At 45.0% G+C, this 23,256-nt stretch overlaps 1 protein-coding gene across 2 annotated transcripts in view; it reads right to left on the bottom strand.

Moving 5' to 3' along the window:
* slc11a2 (solute carrier family 11 member 2) overlaps positions 1-22,829 on the bottom strand; it is a 51,694-nt gene extending 28,865 nt beyond the window's left edge. The window contains exons 1-14 of one of the 2 annotated variants that reach the window (XM_039746640.1): positions 22,692-22,829; positions 21,728-21,817; positions 17,430-17,551; positions 17,064-17,186; positions 16,872-16,991; positions 16,681-16,787; positions 12,944-13,014; positions 12,797-12,864; positions 12,561-12,716; positions 12,322-12,480; positions 12,137-12,232; positions 11,941-12,060; positions 9,163-9,312; positions 9,001-9,074 (exon numbers count right to left, since the gene is read on the bottom strand). In XM_039746640.1, the coding sequence (XP_039602574.1) occupies positions 9,001-9,074; positions 9,163-9,312; positions 11,941-12,060; positions 12,137-12,232; positions 12,322-12,480; positions 12,561-12,716; positions 12,797-12,864; positions 12,944-13,014; positions 16,681-16,787; positions 16,872-16,991; positions 17,064-17,186; positions 17,430-17,551; positions 21,728-21,764 (1,403 nt within the window). In that variant the 5' untranslated portion in view covers positions 21,765-21,817; positions 22,692-22,829. The other variant, XM_039746641.1, reaches the window with a different exon arrangement.
* Positions 22,830-23,256: the final 427 nt, after the last annotated feature.

Raw genomic sequence — 23,256 nt, forward strand, 5'->3', positions numbered from 1 at the left:
AACAGTGGGCAATCAGCAGAGTGTCCCCAGCCGATTATTGTATGTGTGGCGTCTCCCCAGCAACGGACTTTATGTGCGCAGCTGCGACTATCCAATCAGCACTCTCCCCAGCAATGGTGTCCTTTATTCCTTATCATGCGCGGCCGTGGGAAGGCCATTCACTGGGTGTCCAGCTTCCAGTGTGTGTCCTTTATTCCTTATCATGCGCGGCCGTGGGAAGGCCATTCACTGTGTGCCCAGCTTCCAGTGTGTGTGCGTCCATGGTGTCATGCGCAAGGGCGGGCGTCCACCAGAAGACACACACACACGGACACCTGGATGCACACAGGGGTTTTATTAAAGAGGATATGCTACTGTTATTGTCTTGCCAGGATTTTAAAATCACCTGTCGCTCGCAAACCATTTGACCGATTGACCTAAAATTTGGTACACATATACTATGTGACGTCTACTATCCTCTTTCAGGGTGATGATTGACCTCCAAGGTTATTCCTCTTTTCATTTTATTTTATTGTAGAATCAACTATCGGCAGCGGGAGCAGTGCAGCGCATGCGTATGGGCGCCGTTCTCATTCCCTACCTCTTTCACCGTCACTTCCCCTACCTCTTCATATCTTAAATCATTCTTGAGGCTGTTTGAAGACTAAAGGGCCAGCTTAAGTGAACAATTAAAGAAAACGTACTAAGTAATTGCAACACAAACACTGGCTTCATCAGTTTTAATGTGAAAAGATGCCGACAAAAGTAGAGAAGAAGCAGGCCGCTAGGGTGGAGAAAAGAAGAGCTGCTCAGAAAGCAGCAAGCGCAGCAAGCGCATCAACCTCTGAGCAAACGAATGATAAACAGAGACAGAGAAAGAGGATGAAAATTAGGAAGGCTCAAGTCAAGTGGATTCACTGCACGTTATCGTTATAGCAGTACGCCATTACTGCTATATATATGTATGTATGGCCAAAACCCAAAAATCGGCCAAAGCAAGAAGTGTCCAGCCAAATCAGGAAATGGCCAATGTCGCTGTAAAATTGACCGGCAAATGTCCAATCTTTTCCTCGATTTCAGGATTTGGCCAGCCAGTTTGCGAAATGGCATGGGGCAATCAGCCAAAGTCGGAAGTAAAAAGGCATGAGCAGCGATTTGTTGCGCACTTAGTAGTGCAATTGAATTGCATCGAGTGTAGCCTTGGCGGCTCTTGTTCAGAAAGCGGATGTCACTTGATTGTTTCACAATAATTAAGATTAGGTATATAAGCAGGTTTCACATTTCTGTTATCATTTTAGCCCTAAAATAGTGACTTAACATCAGGGACCTATTTTATTGACCTTAAGGTTAGTGTTTGGGCGAGGGGAAGGCCGTCTCAAGTGGCATCCACTTTCTGAACAAGACCCGCCTTGAGCAGTTTCTCATGCAGAATGGAAAACTCACTTCTGAATCTGCATCTGAAAGTTTTCAAGCATCTTCGCACCTTGAGCGGACAGTCTTACATCAGTGCATCGGATTTTGGCCAGGAAGTTCTCGCCACTTCGCGAAATGGCTGGCCAAAGTAGCATATACGCTGGTCATTTCTAGTAATTCAGACTTTGGCCACACCTCGCGGCCAAAATGCGAAACGGCCAGCCAATTGGGGTTTTGACTGTAACATATATAATACACACAAATACATACATACATACATACGAATGAAAGAGAGCTTAATAAGTTACACGGAAATTCTAAAATGTATGAATCATTTGTAAACAAATTCTTTGCTAATTACTTCTGTTAGTTTGATAGTTTTTACCTAAAATATGACACACATGAAAAACTACACTGTTTATCATCTCTGAATTTCTCTTTATTATAAAACTAGCAAAATACCCGTGCTTCGCAGCGGCAAAGTACTGCCTTAAAATTTTTATTAAGAAGAAAATTAATCCTTTTTAAACTGAGGGAAAATATACCAATAATTATTTGTTAAGGATCTCTTTGTATACCACGTTGTCAGTTCAGCCCTCCGGTTGTAATATGACCAAGCTGTGCGCTGAGCTTACTCTTGAGCATGTAACGTACAGTTGGCCATGTGAACATTAATCTTGTTTCAAATCTCACAGCTTGGATTGCTGCTGTCATAATTGATTTGAGTTTCATGGTTTGTTTCAATGACGAAAGTATTTGCAGGACTTGTTGTGCTGAAGTGACATTCGCCATCTGTCAAGCGTTGTAAGCACACAACCGGTTTCATCGATAACTTCACATCCAGCTTTTGAGAGCTTAAACATTCATAAACATCAAGTGTCCACTACTGAAACCGTCACCTGTGAATCTAAGATGTTTAAGAGGCATTGGCAGTTGTCGAAAGGTGTAAAATATTTGGCCATTCCGGTACACTTGAAAGCGACAACCGAACAATTCAGTGGCGGCCATCAACTCACATGGAGAACCACAGGTGAAGGGCTTAAGCATTTCACTCTTCTAGTGCTCCTGTGTAGTCTAATTATCTCCTGTACGTCATCAGTCCACACCTTGAACCTGTCCCAGTCATTCAATACATAAGACACAATGGATATCAAGAGTGAGCCTGATATGGCCGTGCAATATGTAACACAGAGAATGGAAAAGGTAGGTGCCATCTCCGGGCATGGAAACCGCTCAGTAAGTGACAGTTCTTTGATCGATGGTGATCACCTCGATAGACATGTTAATGGGGGTACGGTTGGAACGATAAAGGAAATGTGTACCTGAACAATGTAAAGTAAGTCTAAAATACCTACACAATAACTATAATCGTAATAAATGAACAATAAAACAGCGGAGAAGCCGTGGATTAAATAAAAAGGCTGTAGTTATCAGCAGGGAGACGTGAATCCCGTGGCAAAGCAAGGAAGGGAATGTAGAGACCGGAGCGACGGACGGCCTTATATAGGCAGGCAGCCAACAACGTGGGAGGCGTTGGGATGGGGGACCCAACACCGCCTCACATGGTGACCGAGCTGCAGGCTATGGACGTATATATGAATGTAAGTAGGATTCAGTTAGCGTTGGGAACACGCGTACCAAATTTCTTGAAGATGGGCCCATAAGTAACAAAGACCGTTGAAAAGTTCAATATGGCGGCCGATAGTGGCATCATACCACCGAAGTAAGTACGTACATTGGTTTCTGTTAGCGCAGTGAAGCCGCCTACCAAATTTCATGAAGATAACAACAACAACAACAACATTTATTTATATAGCACATTTTCATACAAAACAGTAGCTCAAAGTGCTTTACATATTAAAGAATAGAAAAATGAAAGACATAATTATAAAAAATAAATCAACATTAACATCGAATAAGAGTAAGGTTCAATGGCCAGGGGGGACAGAAAAAACAAAAAAAACTCCAGACGGCTGGAGAAAAAATAAAAAAAGATGGGGCCATAAATAAGAAAGTTCAACATGGCGAACTTTGTCAACCGTTATGACCGTTACGTGTAGAATTTCGAAATGAAACCTGCTTAACTTTTGTAAGTAAAATGTAAGGAATGAGCCTGCCAAATTTCAGCCTTCTACCTACATGGGAAGTTGGAGAATTAGTGACGTTGGAAAGTTCAATATGGCGGCTGACAGTGGTGTCATACCACCGAAATAAGTACGTACATCGGTTTTGGTTAGCGCAGGGAAGCCCCTACCAAATTTCGTGAAGATGGGTCCATAAATAAGACCGTTATGACCGTTTTGTGTAGAATTTCAAAATGAAACCTGCTTAACTTTTGTAAGTAAGCTGTAAGGAATGAGCCTGCCAAATTTCAGCCGTCTACCTACACGGGAAGATGAAGAATTAGTGACGAGTCAGTGAGTGAGGGCTTTGCCTTTTATTAGTATAGATAAAAATCTTGGAACAAGACGAGATTTTTTTTCCTGCAGCGAGTCGTGATCTTTTGAAGAGAGACACTTTCAACCTTTGGAAGCAAGTCCCATGATACACATGCAGAGCAGGTTAGAGATAACGGAAGTAGGAAAATTTGAAAGTCTAAAAAACAAATGATAGTAAAGATCGCATTAGCGCAAACAAACGGAAAATATTACTTGGTGAAATAACGGAACAGTGAAAAGAGATTGAATAGTGTTTGAGGATGTCTGGGAGAGAAGACAGACAAGGCAATGAGACAAAAGGCTGTACAGGCTTTTAAACATTTGAAGCGCTGCACGAGATGCCGATCATGTGGCACGGCAGCAGCAAGCCACCAGTTGATCGAACAAAGAAGAGGTAAAAAAAAAAATTATGTATATTTCCCATTGTTTCACCGTTTAATAGGGGATTTCAGAGGAGTGGCCGCGTCTCCTTGGCATGCGTTCAGCCCCCCTCTTCACAACGGCGTGTAGGGGTTGGTAAGCGAAGTGAGCAGGGGGCGAAACCCCCTAGTACTTACTAAAAATGATGCATTTCAGTGGGATGAAAGAAATTTCTGGAGTGGTTTTGTGTGGGTCTTCAAAGCGACTATCCTCCCCGATTTACTGAAGTTCTTCAGTTACTATAAAATTTCAAATGCCAAGAGCTGTTGAAGTATTGAAGCACAGAGCCTGTTCCTTAAACAGATGGATACTGCCACCACCAGAGTGACACACGTTTATAAAACATCCACAAGATTGCTGGAGGGAAAAAGCCTCGCTGACCCTTTTATCGGCAGATCTGCATACTTTTCAATCTTCGTTGCTAAAAATGAAAACGAAACTAAAACGATCCTCTAAGAATAAAACTTAACTGAGGTAAATGGCCTTGTCACAAAACATGATTTTTCCAACAATTTTCAGTGCTAGTCATTTATTTATAAAATATTAAGTGAGTTAGAGGCAGCTGGCATCCCACTCCTTCATGAATCCAATCGTGTAATGTGACATCTACATTTGTTTGCTTGGCAGACGTTTTTATCCAAAATGACTTACAAATGAGGTAAACATAATCGATGTAACATTAGGCTGAGGCCCGTTTGTTCAGGAAGTGTAATAGGACAGGTAACAAAAGTCGACTGCCACACGTGAAGAGATGTAATAATAATAAATTTACCACCATAGGTTACAATCGATAAAGTGGTTAAACTTAACTAAACAACAAATTAACCAACAATATAAAACTTCACAGTGCCCAGTAGCATGTGACATACCCAGTGACTCACTGCAACAAGTCCACGACTCGCACAGACCGGTTTGATTCTCGTCTTGTGTGCACGACAGCTCACAAGTAATGAATGTAGTACAATACATAGAATTCAGCAATGAGAAACAAGGAGCTCACAAACGCAAGTGAAGCTCTTCTGTCTGATGTCTCATGTTTTGCTTACTACAACCGAATGGGGAAGAAAAAAAAAAGAAAAGAAAGGAGAAGATATTTGGGGTGAATTTTCCGTACCTGTTTATTCTTCATACAATGCCAGCTCTGTCATTCGGTGGGCAAAACGGGGCTGGAAGGGTAGCACTCAGTAAATTATCAGTTGTGTAAACAGACATGGTCCAGCGATGTGATCAGCAACTGCAGTCGGCAAGGCTTACATGCACCATGACTATATGCTGCATAATGTGACATCATAATGTGTCATCAAAAACAATAATAAACTAAAATGGAAACTGTCAAAATTTCATAAATTTAAACTAAAAATGAAATGGCAGAGAATTAAACACAAGTTTAACAATGCTGAACCAAAATTACCTTGATCTGGTCAAGCTGGCATGAGGTACAAGGCAGAACCCATGCTACTGAAGACAACAGTTCATCACAGGGCATATTTGTGTAGAACATTCCAATATAAAACTGTGTGTGTGAGTTTGTAAACATGAGAGAAGCTCATATGAAGACTTAGGGAGAAAGTACACATGGAAAAACAGCAGCCAGGCAAGCATTTCAAACCATACCTCTGGAGAAGTCAACCACTATGGCGCCATACCATCCACACTGCAGCCGACAAATTTTGTTTTCAGCATAACAAGGAGGCCAGAAACACCAGGCTTTTGAGGTGGCCTCAGCACAACGATATGTATGTCCGAGATAAAGAGATGCATGCCGATTCTACCGGTGCTAACCCTGATGGTGCATCAGACTTAACTACAGTTCAGAACATGGGCTACTTCTACTAAGGGAGTCCACAGTAGCAGAAAGATGAAGACGGATAAATAAAAGTACAAACCACAAGCCCAAGAAAAATGACTTGATAGGGGGAAAGAGGTCATGAATTTGAGCACAACTGAGAGACACTCGATAAATTCTAAAATAAAACCTTCAACGCTGTCTGTCCATTGACATCAGGATGACAAGCTGTGACAGAGGACGTGAAGTGTGGTTTAAGGAAAAAAAGGCTTGCACACGATTTACTAACTTTTCAATTGGCCACTTCAGAAGGTTCTTCCTGAATTCAAGTCCACCTTGATGTCCAACATTCACTAAACTCTCAGGATTGCAAAGAAAATCGCCAAGATCCCACTTTCATATTAAGGCCTACTGGCCATAACCAATGTTTATAGTGTTTCAATGCTGCCACCTAGTGGCCAAGATCAATAGATCTTCTGATTATCATTAATTTAGCAGACAGCCTTTATCCGCAGTGACTAACAAAGCAAGTTATAATATAAACTTACTTTATTGGGTACACCTGTTCAACTGCTTGTTAACACCAATATCTGATCAGCCAATCACATGGCAGAAACTCAATGCATTTAGGCATGTAGACTTTGCCAAGACGACCTGCTGAAGTTCAAACTGAGCATCATAATAGGGGAAAAAAAGGGGATTGACGTGACTTTGAACGTGGCATGGCTGTTGGTGCCAGACGGGCTAGTCCGAGTATTTCACAAACTGCTCATCTACTTGGATTTTCACACACAGCCATCTGTAGAGTTTACAGAGAATGGTCTGAAAAAGGGAAAATATCCAGCGCGCTGCAGTTCTCTGTTGATGCCAGAGGTCAGAGAATGGCCATACTGGTCTGAGCGGATAGGAAGGCAACAAGAACAAAATTTAACACTCATTACAACCCAAATAGGGTGCAGGAGAGAATCTCTGAACACACAACACGTCAGACTTTGAATCAGATGGGCTACAGCAGCAGGAGACCGCACTGGGTGACACTTCTGTCAGCTAAGAACAGAGGCTACAATGCACCTGGCTCACCAAAACTGGGCAATACAAGACTGGAAAAATGTGGCCTGATCTGATGAGTCTTGATTTCTGCTGTGACTTTCGGATGGCGAGGTCAATGACTTGATAGCAGGGATCCATCTTACCTTGTATCAACAGATCAGGCTGGTGGTGTAATGGTGTGGGAGGATTTTCTTGGCACACTTTGGGCTCCTTTGTACCAACTAAGCATTGGTTAAATGCCACAGCCTACCCGAGTATTGTTGCTGATCATATCCATACCTTTATGACCGCCATCTTTTGATGGCTCCTTCCAGACGCATAAATTCAACTGTTTTTATGGATTATTTACTTATTGATGAAGATTTTTGAGTGGATGAGTTTAAATACTTGGGATCAAAAGTTCAGAGTAACGGGGATTGTGGAAGAGAAGTGAAGAAGAGAGTGCAGGCAGAGGGGAGTGAGTGGAGAAGAGTGTCAGGAGTGATTGGTGACAGACAGGTAACAAGAAGAGTGACAGGGAAGGTCTACAGGATGGTAGTGAGACCAGCTATGTTATATGGGCTGGAGACGGTGGCACAGGAGACAGAGCTGGAGGTGGCAGAGTTAAAGATGCTAAGATTTGCATTGGGTGTGACGAGGATGGATAGAATTAGAAATGAGGACATTAGAGGGTCAGCTCAGGTTGGATGGTTGAGAGACAAAGTCAGAGAGGCGAGATTGCGTTAGTTTGGAGAGATGCTGGGTATAATGAGAGAAGGGTGCTAAGGATAGAGCTGCCAGGGAAGAGGAGGGCCTAACAGGAGGTTTATGGATGTGATAAGAGAGAGGACACGCAGGTGATGGGTTTAACAGGGCAAGATGCAGAAGACAGGACAATATGGAAGAAGATGATCCGCTGTGGCAACCCCTAACAGGAGCAGCCGAAAGAAGAAGATGAAGATTTTTTGAGCACTGCACCATTGAACACTTTTTGATTGATTTTTAATAAAAACACAATCACTTTATGCACCCACGCCTTCCTGTGTGTGTGTGTCCTAATTTGCTTGGCTATAACTTGGTTACATTACAGATGGTGGCGGGTTTTAGAGGCTCACGGAAGGACCCGGAAGAGTGTAGCCAACCCACACCGTCACAGTGCACTGTTCAGGAACCTAAAGTACTCCTGGGTCCAACATAAAGAGTTTCTCCCTGCCTCTCCCCAGGTAAGTTGGAGACCAAATGAGGTGGACAAAACTCGTTTGGGAGGAGGAGGAGGAAAAGAATTGTAATTGTGACTGGATTGAGTTAGAAGACACTGTACACTTAGAAGACACTTTTACTGGACAAACCCAGGACTGTTGTCTGCGTGGATGTGTCAAAGATGCCCCCTAGTGTTAGGCGGAGTGGTGGCTCTGAGGCTGGGGATCTGCACTGGCAATCGGAAGGTTGCTGGTTCGAATCCTGTAAATGCCAAAAGGGACTCTGCTCTGTTGGGCCCTTAAGCAAGGCCCTTAACCTGCAATCGCCGAGCGCTTTGAGTACTGAGAAAAGCGCTATATAAATGCAAAGAATTAATGATTATTATTATTATCAAAGAATTATTAGTGGTCACACTCCATTAGACCAGCACAAAGTTCATACAACATTTTAAGACCAAATCCCTGAGGTATTTGACCCAAAAACAGATGACCGACTACAGACAGATCACCAGATAACACCGCAGACAGAGAATACCGCCAGACAGGGGCTCGTCTATAAAAAAAAAAACAAAAAACAAACAAGCAGAAGGTATGCGTAACTATCCACTGGCTTCACTGGGACCACCTGCAGGGGGCGGTATACTGCAGTCTAACATCAAGAGCTTACTGTGAGCCAGCAGCACTCACGCACTTGTCAAAAGAGTAACTGAACAACTGGTGACAATCAGATACTCACAGCGAGTTGGCAAAGTCATCCATAATGGACCCAAGACTGGTGAAAGTGAGAATTGGGATCAACGCAAACGGCAGCTGTGAAAACAGAGGAACACTTAGTGCTAGGAAGTAAAAGTTAATGGTCCAGCAAAGATGAGCTAAGGACCCCTCAAGCATGGGTTACCTGCATGCTCTGCAGCACATTGAGAAAGTCATTCATGCCAGTCAGGTGTTCAACATCCTGGAAGATGGCAACCAGCAAGGTTGGTGTGATGGCAATGGACCGAGTAAGAAGGACTCTTGCAAAACGAGACCAGTTTAGATTCAGGAAGCCCTGGAGAAGAACATAAGAGAGATCAAAAGGCACCATACAAAGGAGAACAAATCCAACTTTAATGGAAATATTATTATTATTATTATTATTAAGTTGCATTTACAGTGGGTACAGAAAAAAAAACCTTTGAAATATTCCCATTTGTTTGTTTTACAGCCTTAAATGAAAACACATAAAGTAATATTTTTTCCAGCTTTACTTACTTAATGCAATCTGTAACATCCAAGTGAAAGATATTACAGTTGCAGTTCAGAAGAATTATAAAAAATCCAAAAATAATAAATCCTGAGATTAATAAAGGACCCCCCCCCAACTCAATCAGGTATCAGTGCCCACCATTCTCATTGCGGTTACTGTCTTCCTCCCACCGGTGATCAGTTGTAAGGAGTGTGATTAGTGAAGCTGCTCCTGGTCCATTCATTCCCTTGCTTGGTAGAGCAACTGACAGCAAACAACGGACTTGTGGGTGAAAAGTCACTTTGAAAAGATCTCAGGGTTAGAGTTGTGGACGGAAGGCAGGAGATGGAGACAAACAAATCTCAAAGGTTTTATCAAACCCACAGAAGCTCAGTAAAGTCCATCATAAAGTGGCAGCAACTATTTTTTACTACTAGGACCCTCCCTGGATCCTCCAAACTGGATGGAAGAGTAAGGAGGAAACTGGTAGGAGAGGCGACCGAGAGGTCAATGGCCACTTTGAAGGAGTTACAGGATTTGATGGCACAGAGTGGTCATTAATGGTGTGCAGGTGACAACAATTTCACAAGCGCTCCACAATGGTGGTTTATTCAGGAGGGTCGTACTTCTCAAGAAAAGCCACATTGCGGCTCGTTTGAGCTTTCCCAGAATGCACCTTGAAGATTCTGATGCCAAGTGGAAAAAGGTCTTCTGGTCAGAGGAGACCAAAATCAAACTATTTGGCCTCAACACCAAACGGTACAGCAATGCAGCCCACCATTCGCAACACACCATACCTACAGTAAAGCATGGAGGGGGCAGCATCCTATTGTGGGGGGCCTGGGGCTCTCATTAGGGTAGAAGGAAAAATAGATGGGGCAAAGTACCGTCAAATTCTGGAGGAAAACCTGCTACCCTCTGCCAGAAAGTTAAAGATGGGCAGAATGTTCACCTTTCAACACGACAACGACCTGAAGCACACAGCAAAATGGACCACACAGTCAATAAAGGACAAAAAAGTGAATGTCCTGGTGTGGCCAGTCAGAGCCCAGACCTAAATCACAGTGAACATCTGTGGAAAGATCTGAAGATATCAGATGGTGAGCGTTGGTGGTCTGCTATGATCGAACTTGAACAGTTAAACTGTGAAGAAGAGTGGGGGGCAAACATTGAGTGGGCTCAGTCTAGATGGGCAAAGCTGATAGAGAAGAATCAACAGACTCAAGGCTGTCATTAAAGCAAAAGGGGGGTCAACAAAATGACACTGACATTGGGGGGTTGATCCTTAATTAATCTCAGTAGGTCTTATTTTTGATTTTTTATAATTCTTCTGAACTGTAGCTGTGATATCTTTCATGTGGATGTTAGAGGTGGCATTGAGTAAGTAAAGCTGGGAAGAAAAATTAGTTTGTGTGTTCATTGAAGGGTGTAAAGAAAAACTTAAAAAATGCGAATATTTCAAAGGGGGGGATTCTTTTCTATACTGTAAAGAGTGTCTTTCACAAACCCAAGGCTGCTTTACATTTAGATGGGGAAAAAAAGAAAGATTACACAGAAGACAAAAGTTTGAGTTCAGTTGAGATTTAAAGGTGGAAAAAGAGGAACAATCTCGGATAGCGTGAGGAAGAGAGTTCCAGAGTTGGGAGGACATAACACTGAAGGACGTGCCCTCCCAGGGCCGGAGAGTCTGCTGCGTGGGACAGAAAGGAGACGACTGCATGAAGACCTGAGAGAGCAACAAGGAGTGTAAGGAGCTAGGAGCGGAGTGAGGTAGAGAGGGGCAAGGTGAGAAGCAGAATCTTGAATTTAATCCTTGATGGAACCTGTAACCAGTGAAGCTGGGAGAGGGCAGGAGAGATGTGAGCAGAACGCTTTGTGTGGCTGCAGAGTTCTGAATGTACTGTAACTTCTGTGTAGATTTTACAGGAAGGCCAATGAAGAAGGAATTACAAGTAATCAATACGAGACGTTATGAAACAATGAACCAGAGTTTGAGTATCATTAAAGGACAGAAATGGACGGAGATGACAGAATGAAATTTTGGACAGAATCCTAATGTGTAGCTCAAAATTAAGTGGTAAATGGGGGATGGAGCAATTGTTAGGGGGCACCTGGCACCAGATCCTAGGACAGCTAGGGTGACAGCTTTAGATAAACTGGTGAGGTAGGCAAACAAGGTGCCAGCTGTTGTCAAATAAAGGGGCAGGTATGCAAGAGACCAGTGCCAGGGTGGTAGTGGGGACAAGCCAATCTAGTTGGTTTCATCTGTAGATAAACCGAAGGAATAAACAAAAACATTGGTGGGCTTTGAGGCACAGGTAAGCTAGTACTAAAAGAGCATGGGCACAGGCTGTCTGCTGCACCCAAAAATCAAAGAAAATGGGCAAGCAGACTGGGAAATCGCCACCAGGACACCCACCCCAGAAAACTTTACACTAGGCAAATACTTACTTCCATGACAAACTGGCCAGAGTAGGTGCCCGTCATTGTTGAGCTCTGTCCAGCTGCTAGTATTCCCAAGGCCCATATGTAGAGAGCAGCAGGTCCAAAAAAGCAGCCAAGAACCACACCCTGAAAACCACAGAGAGCGAGAAGATGAACCATCTCTGTGTGGCAGAGAGCAACCACCCCGCTGCCATCCACTCACCCCTTTGTAGATGTCAACCTCCAGTGTGTTGTTATCATCTGGAAAAAGGGCAGAGTGAGGGCTGTGGGGGCCAGTGCTGTTGGCACAGATTGCATGCTGGAATCAGAAAAAAGAAGGTGTGAGGAGCAACAGAGGCGAGACCCCAGTGGTGCCCGGTGCCCAATGCTTAGCCCATGCTTCCTCACCACATCACTGTTTTTCTTATTGAAAAAGGCCTGGGCAAAGACAGCCACAACAAAGACATTGATGAGGAAGGAGACAAACAGCGCAATGCAGGACTCAATGAAGAAGTACTTGTTTGCTTCCTTCACTTCCTTCTTGTTGGATCGATTTACTTCCCGAGACTACAGAAGAAAAACGGGACATCAGTGAGGCACCAGCTGCTGTAGGCCATACTGCCCACTCATCCTACCATCACTCTTACCTTGACTAGAGCAGAGTGCAGGTATATGTTGTGAGGCATGATGACGGCTCCTACGATGCCCACAGCCTGCTCTAGCTGAGGGGCTCCACAGCCCTGACAGTAAGGAAGGAACATGCCCTTCAGCAGCTGGCCCTGGTCAGGCTTGGCAATCACATACTATCAGAGAAAATAGGGGAACAATTAGGTGAAGAGCACTTGCATACCTGACAGAGGGGACATGAGTCAGGACCACTCACCTCGTACCCAAATGTGAATGCCATAACGGTTATGAGAAGGCCAAAGAAGGCTTCCAACTTCCTCAAGCCTAAAAAGACAGAGACGGGGGCATAAGAAATTTGAGCGCAACTTTTGAAACACACAAGAGGGAAAACGGCACAACTTACCATACTTGTCCAGGAAAAGAAACATAAACGTATCAATAATGGTGATGAGAACTCCACCCCACAGAGGAATCCTAAAGACACAGACTGGCGTTACAAGAGGCACATGCCAAACAGATCATACCCTCCCATGCCCAATGTTAAGACAGCACCACATTGCCACCAACAAATCAGCATGGTAACTCTTCCAAAATGACATCACTGTGTCTGAAAAGACTTGCTCAATTCTCCAAATGGACCAACAGCAGCCATGGGGCAGTAAAGTGGCCCCAGTGCCTCTCCATTCAACTGGCATGGCAACCAGAGCAGCTGTCAACATAAAGCAGGGGTGCCCAGCTCCAGTCCTGGAAGGCAACAGTGGCTGCAGGTTTTCATTCTAAACCTTTTTCTTAATTAGTGACCCGTTTTTGATGCTAATTTACTTCTTTTGAATTCATTTTAATTGACTTGACTCGGACCCCTCAGTTGTTTCTTTTTCTTTAATTAGCAGCCAAACAATAATGAGATACAAAATGAACCAAAACAACTGGTGTCCATCATACAATATGTGAAAATAAAGAAAGGTGAAGGTCTCAGGAATGCTGATCTGCTCTTAGAAAAGTGAAAATCCACAATTTCAGAAATGTCTGCCATTGCATAATGAGAGCAGCAACAAGCCATGGAATTAAAGAGCGGGTTTGATTAACGACAAGACTCGGCGCCTCATTAAGCAACTGGTTGGAGTGAAACTGTTGGGAGTTTGAGGCCCTGACTTAGTTGGTCTTCTGTTGGCTCCCTCACCTCACATTTCATTTCCCTTTGGGTGTGTGGACTATGGCCGGCCAGTCATCCCACCCAGGCCACCAGGTGGAGCTCTCCCAGCAGCATGGAGGTGCCCTGAATGCCAGCAGGGAATTATGGACAATGGAGTTTTTATCCACAACCCTGTTGGATACCACGGGGGCCGCTAGAAGGTGCTGCAGGAAGGAGCAACGACTATTTTGCCTGCAACCCAGAAGTGTGTCCTAGTCAAATGGACAAAGGGAATGACGTGCTTCCGGGTTGAAGAAGAGGAGTTTTGATCTGACCTGGAAGTGCTAAGAAGTCACATGGACAGGGGTTCAGAAGTGCTTCCAGATCACGGACTATAAAGGACTCTGGGAGATCCCAGACGAGTGAGCTGAGCTGGGTGGAAGGGTGGCAACGCGTCTGGGAGTGGAGGATTACTGATTATTGTGTATTGTATTGGCTGATGAGTATTGTGGAGAGGAGGGTGCTTTGTTCACTGTATTATAATAATAAAGTCAATTATTGGACTTTAGTCTGAGGGTTCAAGGGGACGACAGCACCAGGCCTGCACCTAGGGGGGTGACAACCATGACACTTGTCAGGGGTCCGCCCTTTTTCGAGTTTTTTCAAATATACGCACATACAGTGGGGTACGGAAAGTATTCAGACCCCCTTCAATTTTTCACTCTTTGTTATATTGCAGCCATTTGCTAAAATCATTTCAATTAATTTTTTTCCTCATTAATGTACACACAGCGCCCCATATTGACAGACAAAAAAAAAAATGTTTTTAATTTATTAAAAAAGAAAACTGAAATATCACATGGTCCTAAGTATTCAGACCCTTTGCTGTGACACTCATATATTTAACTCCGGTGCTTTCCATTTCTTCTGATCATCCTTGAGATCACCTTCATTTGAGTCCAGCTGTGTTTGATTATACTGATTGGACTTGATTAGGAAAGCCACACACACCTGTCTGTCTATATAAGACCTTACAGCTCACAATGCATGTCAGAGCAAATGAGAATCATGAGGTCAAAGGAACTGCCTGAAGAGCTCAGAGACAGAATTGTGGCAAGGCACAGATCTGGCCAAGGTTACAAAAAATTTCTGCTGCACTTAAGGTTCCCAAGAGCACAGTGGCCTCCATAATCCTTAAATGGAAGACGTTTGGGATGACCAGAACCCTTCCTAGAGCTGGCCGTCCGCCAAGCTGAGCTACCGGGGGAGAAGAGCCTTGGTGAGAGAGGTAAAGAAGAACCCAAAGATCACTTTGGCTGAGCTCCAGAGATGCAGTCAGGAGATGGGAGAAAGTTGTAGAAAGTCAACCATCACTGCAGCCCTCCACCAGTCAGGGCTTTATGGCAGAGTGGCCTGTCGGAAGCCTCTCCTCAGTGCAAGACACATGACAGCCCACATGGAGTTTGCTAAAAGACACCTGAAGGACTCTGAGATGGTGAGAAATAAGATTCTCTGGTCTGATGAGACCAAGATAGAACTTTTTGGCCTTAATTCTAAGCGGTATGTGTGGAGACAACCAGGCACTGCTCATCACTTGTCCAATACAGTCCCCACAGTGAAGCATGGCGGTGGCAGCATCATGCTGTGGGGTGTTTTTCAGCTGCAGGGACAGGACGACTGGTTGCAATCGAGGGAAAGATGAATGCGGCCGAGTACAGGGATATCCTGGACAAAAACCTTCTCCAGAGTGCTAAGGACCTCAGACTGGGCCGAAGGTTTACCTTCCAACAAGACAATGACCCTAAGCACACAGCTAAAATAACGAAGGAGTGGCTTCACAACAACTCTGTGACTGTTCTTGAATGGCCCAGCCAGAGCCCTGACTTAAACCCAATTGAGCATCTCTGGAGAGACCTAAAAATGGCCGTCCACCAATGTTTACCATCCAACCTGACAGAACTGGAGAGGATCTGCAAGGAGGAATGGCAGAGGATCCCCAAATCCAGGTGTGAAAAACTTGTTGCATCTTTCCCAAGAAGACTCCTGGCTGTATTAGCTCAAAAGGGGGCTTCTACTAAATACTGAGCAAAGGGTCTGAATACTTAGGACCAGGTGATATTTCAATTTTTCTTTTTAATAAATCTGCAACAATTTCAAAATTATTTTTTTGTCTGTCAATATGGGGTGCTGTGTGTACATTAATGAGGAAAAAAAATAATTTAAATGATTTTAGCAAATGGCTGCAATATAACAGAGTGAATAATTGAAGGGGGTCTGAAAACTTTCTGTACCCACTGTATTTGAAACATGAAAGGGGCCCGAACTCTGTCAGCTGCATTGGGGCCCAGAATTTCCTAGGTGCGGGCCTGACAGCACCCCCTATCTGTCACAGCTGCCATTTAAGAAAGAAATGAAGCAATTCAGGGAAACATTTCTTAAAAACCAAGTCAATTAAAATGAATTCAAAAGAAGTGAATTAGCAGCAAAAACAGATCACTAATTAAGAAAGGGGTTAGAATGAAAACCTGCAGCCACTGCGGCCCCCCAGGACTGGAGTTGGGCACCCCTGTCATAAAGGCTCCTCCATCAAACATGTCAATTGACACAGTGCCTGTAACCTTCACAGAAAGAATGGGCACTGGCGACTAGCAGGGCGGCTCCACTGCCCCACTTTGGTGGAGTGAGCGGGCAGACACACGGGTACCAGACCCCATTAGGAAGCCTTTCCTATTCAGCCTGCACTGCTGCTGTGTGTCCAATCCCTGCCCTCCTCAACAAAAATGAACTCTTCATACCCTACACACTTCAATTCAGTCACCGCTGTGCCTCCTTCCATTCAGCACATGGTTGTCTGCCTCACAGCAAGCAAGCACAGGCACTAAAACTCCACATCTACCCCGTTAAATAGGATTCACCCCTAAACCCCGAACCTTAACAATGGCTTAGTGAGCTTTACCTGTGTGTAGTACACCCCGATTGCGCCCCATATGGGAGTCATGCAACCCTACCTGCCTGAGGAAAGCAGGTTGAAGGCGATAGCACAGCCGATGACCTCCTGCATGTCTGAGCCAATAATAGCCGTCTCAACCATAAGCCACAAGATAATGCGAGGAACCTGGCAGTGATGAGGGACAGCAAGCTTTACATGCAAGCAATCATCAGGCATCCCACCCACGTTTCAGAGCAACTCGACACTCACCTTGGGGTACTGGCGGTGACACACTTCTGCTAAATGCATACCGGTCACCACACCTAGCCTAGCAGCCAGTCTCTGCAGCAAGAGACCAATCACAGTAGCGAACAGCAAAACCCACAGGAGCTGCAAAACAGAAAGCACGTCAGCTGCTGGGTAATGGGGTGAAATGCAATGGTACGAGTAACCCTAGAATACCTTGAAGCCAGCCTTGGCACCAGACTGCAGGTCTGACTCGATGTTTCCTGGATCCAGGTAAGCGATGCTCATGAGAAATCCAGGCCCCGTAAATGCCCAAAGCTTCCGAAAGCTGAAGCCATCCTGCAAGGAAAACTAAGAACGAGTTAGTGCCGACTGTCCCCAAGGAACACGGCAGTAAGAGGACATGTGTGCTGGCTTTCTGGGCATGGATTACACACAGGAAGCAACCATCACTTCCTGGCTAAACTTTGCTCTAAAGACAGCTGCTTGTGAAACACCAGTCTTCAGGAGATGATAAGGCTGATGATGCCACACAGTATTCACATTCAGAAACAGACAACGGATTTGACATGCTCTACTTGCCTTGGAATCTTCTGGAATGGGCACCTTCTCCTCGAAGTACGTAGACAGGGGAGGATCGGAGAACTCCCGGCATCCCATGGCAGAATCCAAACCATCAGCTTCATCGCACGTCATGTCAGCGTCTGTAAAAACCACAGGAAAAATAGAGACAGAGAAGTTGGGCAGTGTGGAAATCTTAAATAAGCTGTCAGCAACTCTGTCACGTGTGGGTGCCAACTCATTTGCGTTATCCGAGTCATTTCCAGTTCACTTACACTACCAATGAACCTTTATTAGCACACTCCTGGACGCCGCAGAGCTCACATACACCAACGCTCTTAATACTGCCACTTATCTTCCTGCGCAGAATGTGCTGGCGGGTCAGAGGGCACAACAGGACTGCTTGTCCTCACTCCAAAACAAAAAAAAAAGTGTGCCCAGTGACGTGGCAAAGCTGAGAAATGACTCTGACTACGTTATCTGAGCCAACAGAGACACAAGCACATAGCAGGGAGAGGTGGCTCACCGTTAACTGCCATCGCTTACATTCTGACCTCATTTAGCCACTCCCACTATCAGCCCTGGCACCGGGCAAACTGGAAAGGCCTTGTGAGCGGCACAGAAAAAGCAGGGCCAGAGGCAGAAAACCCTGAAGCCTGGCATGGCGTCAATCTCATGACTTGCAATTCAGATGAGCTAGGGAGGGTGAACCTCTGACACCAACAAGTTTAATATTTGAAGGAGTCTCTACTCCGCTTCCAGTCCTGCAATTATTGAAGGGCCTCCATACTGTCCTCATCTCAGTATATATGAAGACAGGAAGGTCTACCCACCACCACAGCTCAGTATTATGAGGGTTGGGGATTTCTAGAACCCAAGAACAGATTTGACAACCCAGAGGAGACCACTCAGTCCATTTGTCGCTCTGTTGTTTAGCTTATACAGTCATATGGAAAAGTCTGGGACCCCCTCTCAGCCTGCATAATAATTGACTCTCCTTTCAACAATAAAGATAACAGTGATATGTCTTTCATTTCCTAGGAGTACTGCGGTGTGTACCAAACATAGATTTTTCATGAAGCAGTATTTAGTCGTATGAAATGAAATCAAATGTGAAAAGCTGGCTGTGCACAAATGTGGGTCCCCTTGTCATTTTGCTGATTTGAATGCCTGTCACTGCTCAATGCTGATTACTTGTAACACCAAATTGGTTGGATGAGCTCGTTAAGCCTTGAACTTCATAGACAGGAGTGTCCAATCATGAGTGGTCAAAGGTATTTAAGGTGGTCAATCGCAAGTTGTGCTTCCTTCCCTTTGACTCTCCTCTGAAGAGTGACAGACAGCATGGGATCCTCAAAGCAACTCTCAGAAGATCTGAAAACAAAGATTGTTGAGTCTCCTGGTTTAGGGGAAGGCTACAAAAAGCCATCTCAGAGGTTTAAACTGTCAGTTTCAACTGTAAGGAATGGAATCAGGAAATGGAAGGCCACAGGCACAGTTGCTGTTAAACCAACACAGCAGGTCTGGCAGGCCAAGAAAAATACAGGAGCGGCATATGGAGAGGCAGGATTGTGAGAATAGTTACAGACAACCCACAGATCACCTCCAAAGACCTGCAAGAACATCTCGCTGCAGATGGTGTATCTGGACATCGTTCTACAATTCAGCACATCTGTATGGCAGGGTGATGAGAGAGAAGCCCTTTCTGTTCTCACGCCACAAACAGAGTCGCTTGTTGTATGCCAATGTTCATTTAGACAAACCAGATTCATTTGGGAACAAAGTGCTTTGGACTGATGAGACAAAAATTGAGTTATTTGGTCAGAACAAAAAGTGCTTTGCATGGCGGAAGAACAACACCGCATTCCAAGAAAAACACCTGCTACCTCCTGTCAAGTTTGGTGGAGGTCCCATCATGCTGTGGGGCTGTGTGGCCAGTTCAGGGACTGGAGCCCTTGTTAAAGTCGAGGGTCGGATGAATTCAACCCAACATCAACAAATTCTTCAGGATAATGTTCAAGCGTCAGTCACAAAGTTGAAGTTACACAGGGGTTGGATATTCCAACAAGACAAGGACCCAAAACACAAAGACACTCATGCAGAGGGAGAAGTAGAATGTTCTGGAATGGCCGTCACAGTTCCCTGACTTGAACATCACTTATAATCTATGGGATGATTTGAAGCAGGCTGTCCATCAAATTGAACTGAACTGGAGAGATTTAGTAATGAAGAATGGTCAGAAATACCTCCATCCAGACTCCAGACACTCATCACAGGCTACAGGAGGACAGCGCCTGGAGGCTCAAAGGAGCAAAAGGAGGCTCAACTGAGTATTGATGTCATATCTCTGTTGGGGGGCACACATTTATGCACCTGTCTAATTTTGTTATGATGCATATTTTCCTGTTAATCCAATAAACTTAATGTCACTGCTGAAATCCTGCTGTGTCCATAAGGCATGTCAGATATTAAAAGGAAGTTCAGCCAATGAGAAACAGAAATCCAAAGAATTAAGAGGGGGTCCCAAACTTTTTCATACGACTGTAGCTACGCTGGCCCAATATCTCATGGCTGTGATGGTTTCTGCTTCAACTGCATGTCTTGGTTTTTTCCCCCTATGGTTCTACCACCTGTGGCTCCATATTTAAAGAAGGGAGGGTCTCCCTAGAACCCACAGAGCATTATTTTAAATCTCTTTTCATAACTACCCTGTGAAATTATGTACAGGATTGAGGTTCTCTATCATCCCTGTCCCTAAAGGAGAGGCACTTCTGCTTACCACCTGTTGGTCAGTCCGTGTACTTACAGGATGGAGGGTTTCCATCTCCAATGGGTCAGAATTTAAAGGAGGGAGCATCTCCTTACGACGTGTTAGCCTGTATTTTAAGAGTTGTTGTGTATCCCCCCCCAAAAAAACTCAATAATTACAGGTATTTGGGGGTCTTTATCTCCAGTAGGTCAGTATTCAGAGGAGGGAGCATCTCCCTACCACCAGTATTTTGAGAGCTGTCCATGTATCCCCCCGGTTTGGGGGGTTCTACTTCCAGTAGTTTGGCATTTAAAAGAAGGACCGTCTCCCTACCACAACCCGTTTAGTTTACCCCAATGTCAATACTTACAAGATTAAGGATGTCTACCACCAACACACACATCAATGTTTAGAAAAATGAGATCCCTCGAGTCCAGGGATCTTCACCAGAGTCCCGAGGGTTCACAGTGTTTGCAGGATTTCATCCCAAGCAGTTTCCCCAATTAGAAGGCAGTCCTTGTTGGTCATAAGATTCGATATTTAGCTCTGTGGCTTGTTGGTGCCTCCAATCATCCAAGACAAATTTTAATGACATTGTAGAGCAAGGATCTTCTGTCATGGTGCTGGAGGGCTGCAGGTTTTCATCTCAACCTATATATCTGCGGGCGGCACGGTGGCGCAGTGGGTAGTGCTGCTGTCTCGCAGTAAGGAGACCCAGGTTCACCTCCCAAGTCCTCTCCCTGCGTGGAGTCTGCATGTTCTCCCCGTGTCTGCGTGGGTTTCCTCCCACAGTCCAAAGACATGCAGGTTAGGTGCATTGGTGATCCTAAATTGTGCCTAGTGTTTGTGCGCCCTGAGGTGGGCTGGCATCCTGCCCGGGATTTCTTCCTGCCTTGCGCCCTGTGAAGGCTGGGATTGGCCCCAGCAGACAAGTGACCCTGTGTTAGGATATAGCGGGCTGGACAATGAATGACTGACTGACTGCTGCTACAGCAACATAGATTTGGAGCTTCATTTTAGTTAACTCGCTCTGTATGATTCTGAACTCAGAATTGTCTATTTTAGTTTCAAGCAGCTGCACTTAGGCTTTGTTACCCCCTTTTCTTAACCAGCCATCAGTTAACAACGAAATGCAAATCATAAAGAAACCAGCAGCCCTCCAGCTAACTCGGTTCCATGTGTAATGGAGAATGTGCATCATGAAGTATCCGTCCTAACAAAAAGTTTATAAATAAATGAGAGAGAAAGGAGGAGGAGGAGGAGGAGGATGAAGTGCTAATCTGTTCTGATCCACAAGAACACATGGATAATGATCTCAGAGAAGAAAACTCTACAATGTAGTTAAAATTCATCTTGAATGAAAGCACCAACAAGCAAAAGTTTCATTATCAGCAATGACTGTCTTCTTATTAGGAAACTGGTTTGAATGAAGACCTGCAGCCATTCAGGGCTGCTAGTGAGTATCTCTTCTCTAATCCTTAAATCCCCCAGGTTCGGTCTTATTGAGGGTCCTTAACATCCACCCGTTTGGTCTGGACTGAGGTTAGTGCAAAAAGTTCTAAACACCTACCTGCATTAGGCTGAGCCGAGTCCTGGACAGGAGGCATGGTGACCACGGCAGCGGCGACACTGAGGTAGCACGAGCAAAAAGTGACAGCCCCTGAAGAAGAGATGGAAAGAACAGCACGGAGAGCGATGAGTCGACACTTTGAGCAAACACGAGGGAACAAAGGGCACAACAGGTCAGATCTGAGCCGGGATCACGAGAAGAAAGGCTGCCCTCGCAACACTTTTCCCCTGCCGCTTGCCTAATCGCCTTCCGGAGCAGAAAAGCACAGACCTGGCAAAACTGAGAGGGAGGCAAAGGACCTGACGCAAGCACCCTGGAGAGGAAGACTCTGCTGACAGCCGTTATATAGCGCCTTGCCGGCAGCAAGTACTTGCGCTCCGCTATCGCTTCTCACAGGACCCCCACGAGACGTGCTATCTGAGCCACCATGGGAACCACACCCGCCTTAAGGGTGGGACACAATCCCCCATTGTGGCAACCAGACGAGGCCCCACAGGACGATAATCTCCTAATCACGTGCCTCCCAAGACTTGTCTCCGCTCGGCTCCCAGGCTTTGAGACCCCCGCCGCGTTGTTTTGTCTTTAATTAATCCGCTTCTTCCAGCCTCACCTGAGGCTCACGTCACGCCTTCCCGGTGGTGTCGGTGGGCTCACCTGTCCCCACACAAGGAAGCTCCGCCTAAAGTGCCACCGAGCGAATTCGGTTCCGAAGAGTCAAAATTGCAACTTTTCAAACAAGCTGCAGCGCACATGCCGAGAAGGAGATAACGAACTTTCCGAAAACATTGGGACACGGCAGGTCCGTAAGTGACAGGGCACTGCAAACTCGTAATGCAAAGCGCTTAGAAAACAACCCTGACGTACCGCTCTAGCGACTTTAAGGTCACAGACGCCCAGGTATGCGTGGCCAGCAAACGGAAGGTTTTTCAGCCTCCGGACAGACAGAATGCGTGCCGCTACTTACCTGTCCCGCCCTCGTCACACGCCGATGTTAGCCAATGTCAACTAGAGAAAAAAACGGCGGCATCCTGAAAGTGGGCTCACGGTAACATCGTGGAGGAGGAGCTAACAGCACCGGTCTGCCTGTCATGGGCGCGCACACTGACGCCTCAAAGCCCACTTCCGGTTCCCGTTCGTTTTCGTGTCTCACTTTCTCGCTCGCTCTCTCTCTCTCTCTCTCTCTCTGGATTTGCGCATGCTCTTTGTTGTAAGTCGACGAAGACTCCATTTCCCATGAGGCCATGGTAAGGAGTCGCGGCAAAGATATGTTAAAATAAAATCCCCTCGCTAATGTTTGGGTCAAAATCGCCTTAGAATTATTCCACCTTAGGCCTCACCCAAATAGCGTCCATTAGTTAATCTTTAAAACAACATTCTTCTTTATGTGTTTCATATGAATGTACTGAATACAAATATGTAAAACTAAATGTCTAGTATAAATTAAGGTACTGTATAAAGTATAGTTTAAAATAAAGGTACTATATGAAATAAAGACACCTTAAAAGCTACAGCATAAAGCTCCTATATAA

The sequence above is a fragment of the Polypterus senegalus genome, chromosome 3, assembly GCF_016835505.1.
Source record: "Polypterus senegalus isolate Bchr_013 chromosome 3, ASM1683550v1, whole genome shotgun sequence".
In the NCBI taxonomy this organism is placed as follows: domain Eukaryota; kingdom Metazoa; phylum Chordata; class Cladistia; order Polypteriformes; family Polypteridae; genus Polypterus; species Polypterus senegalus.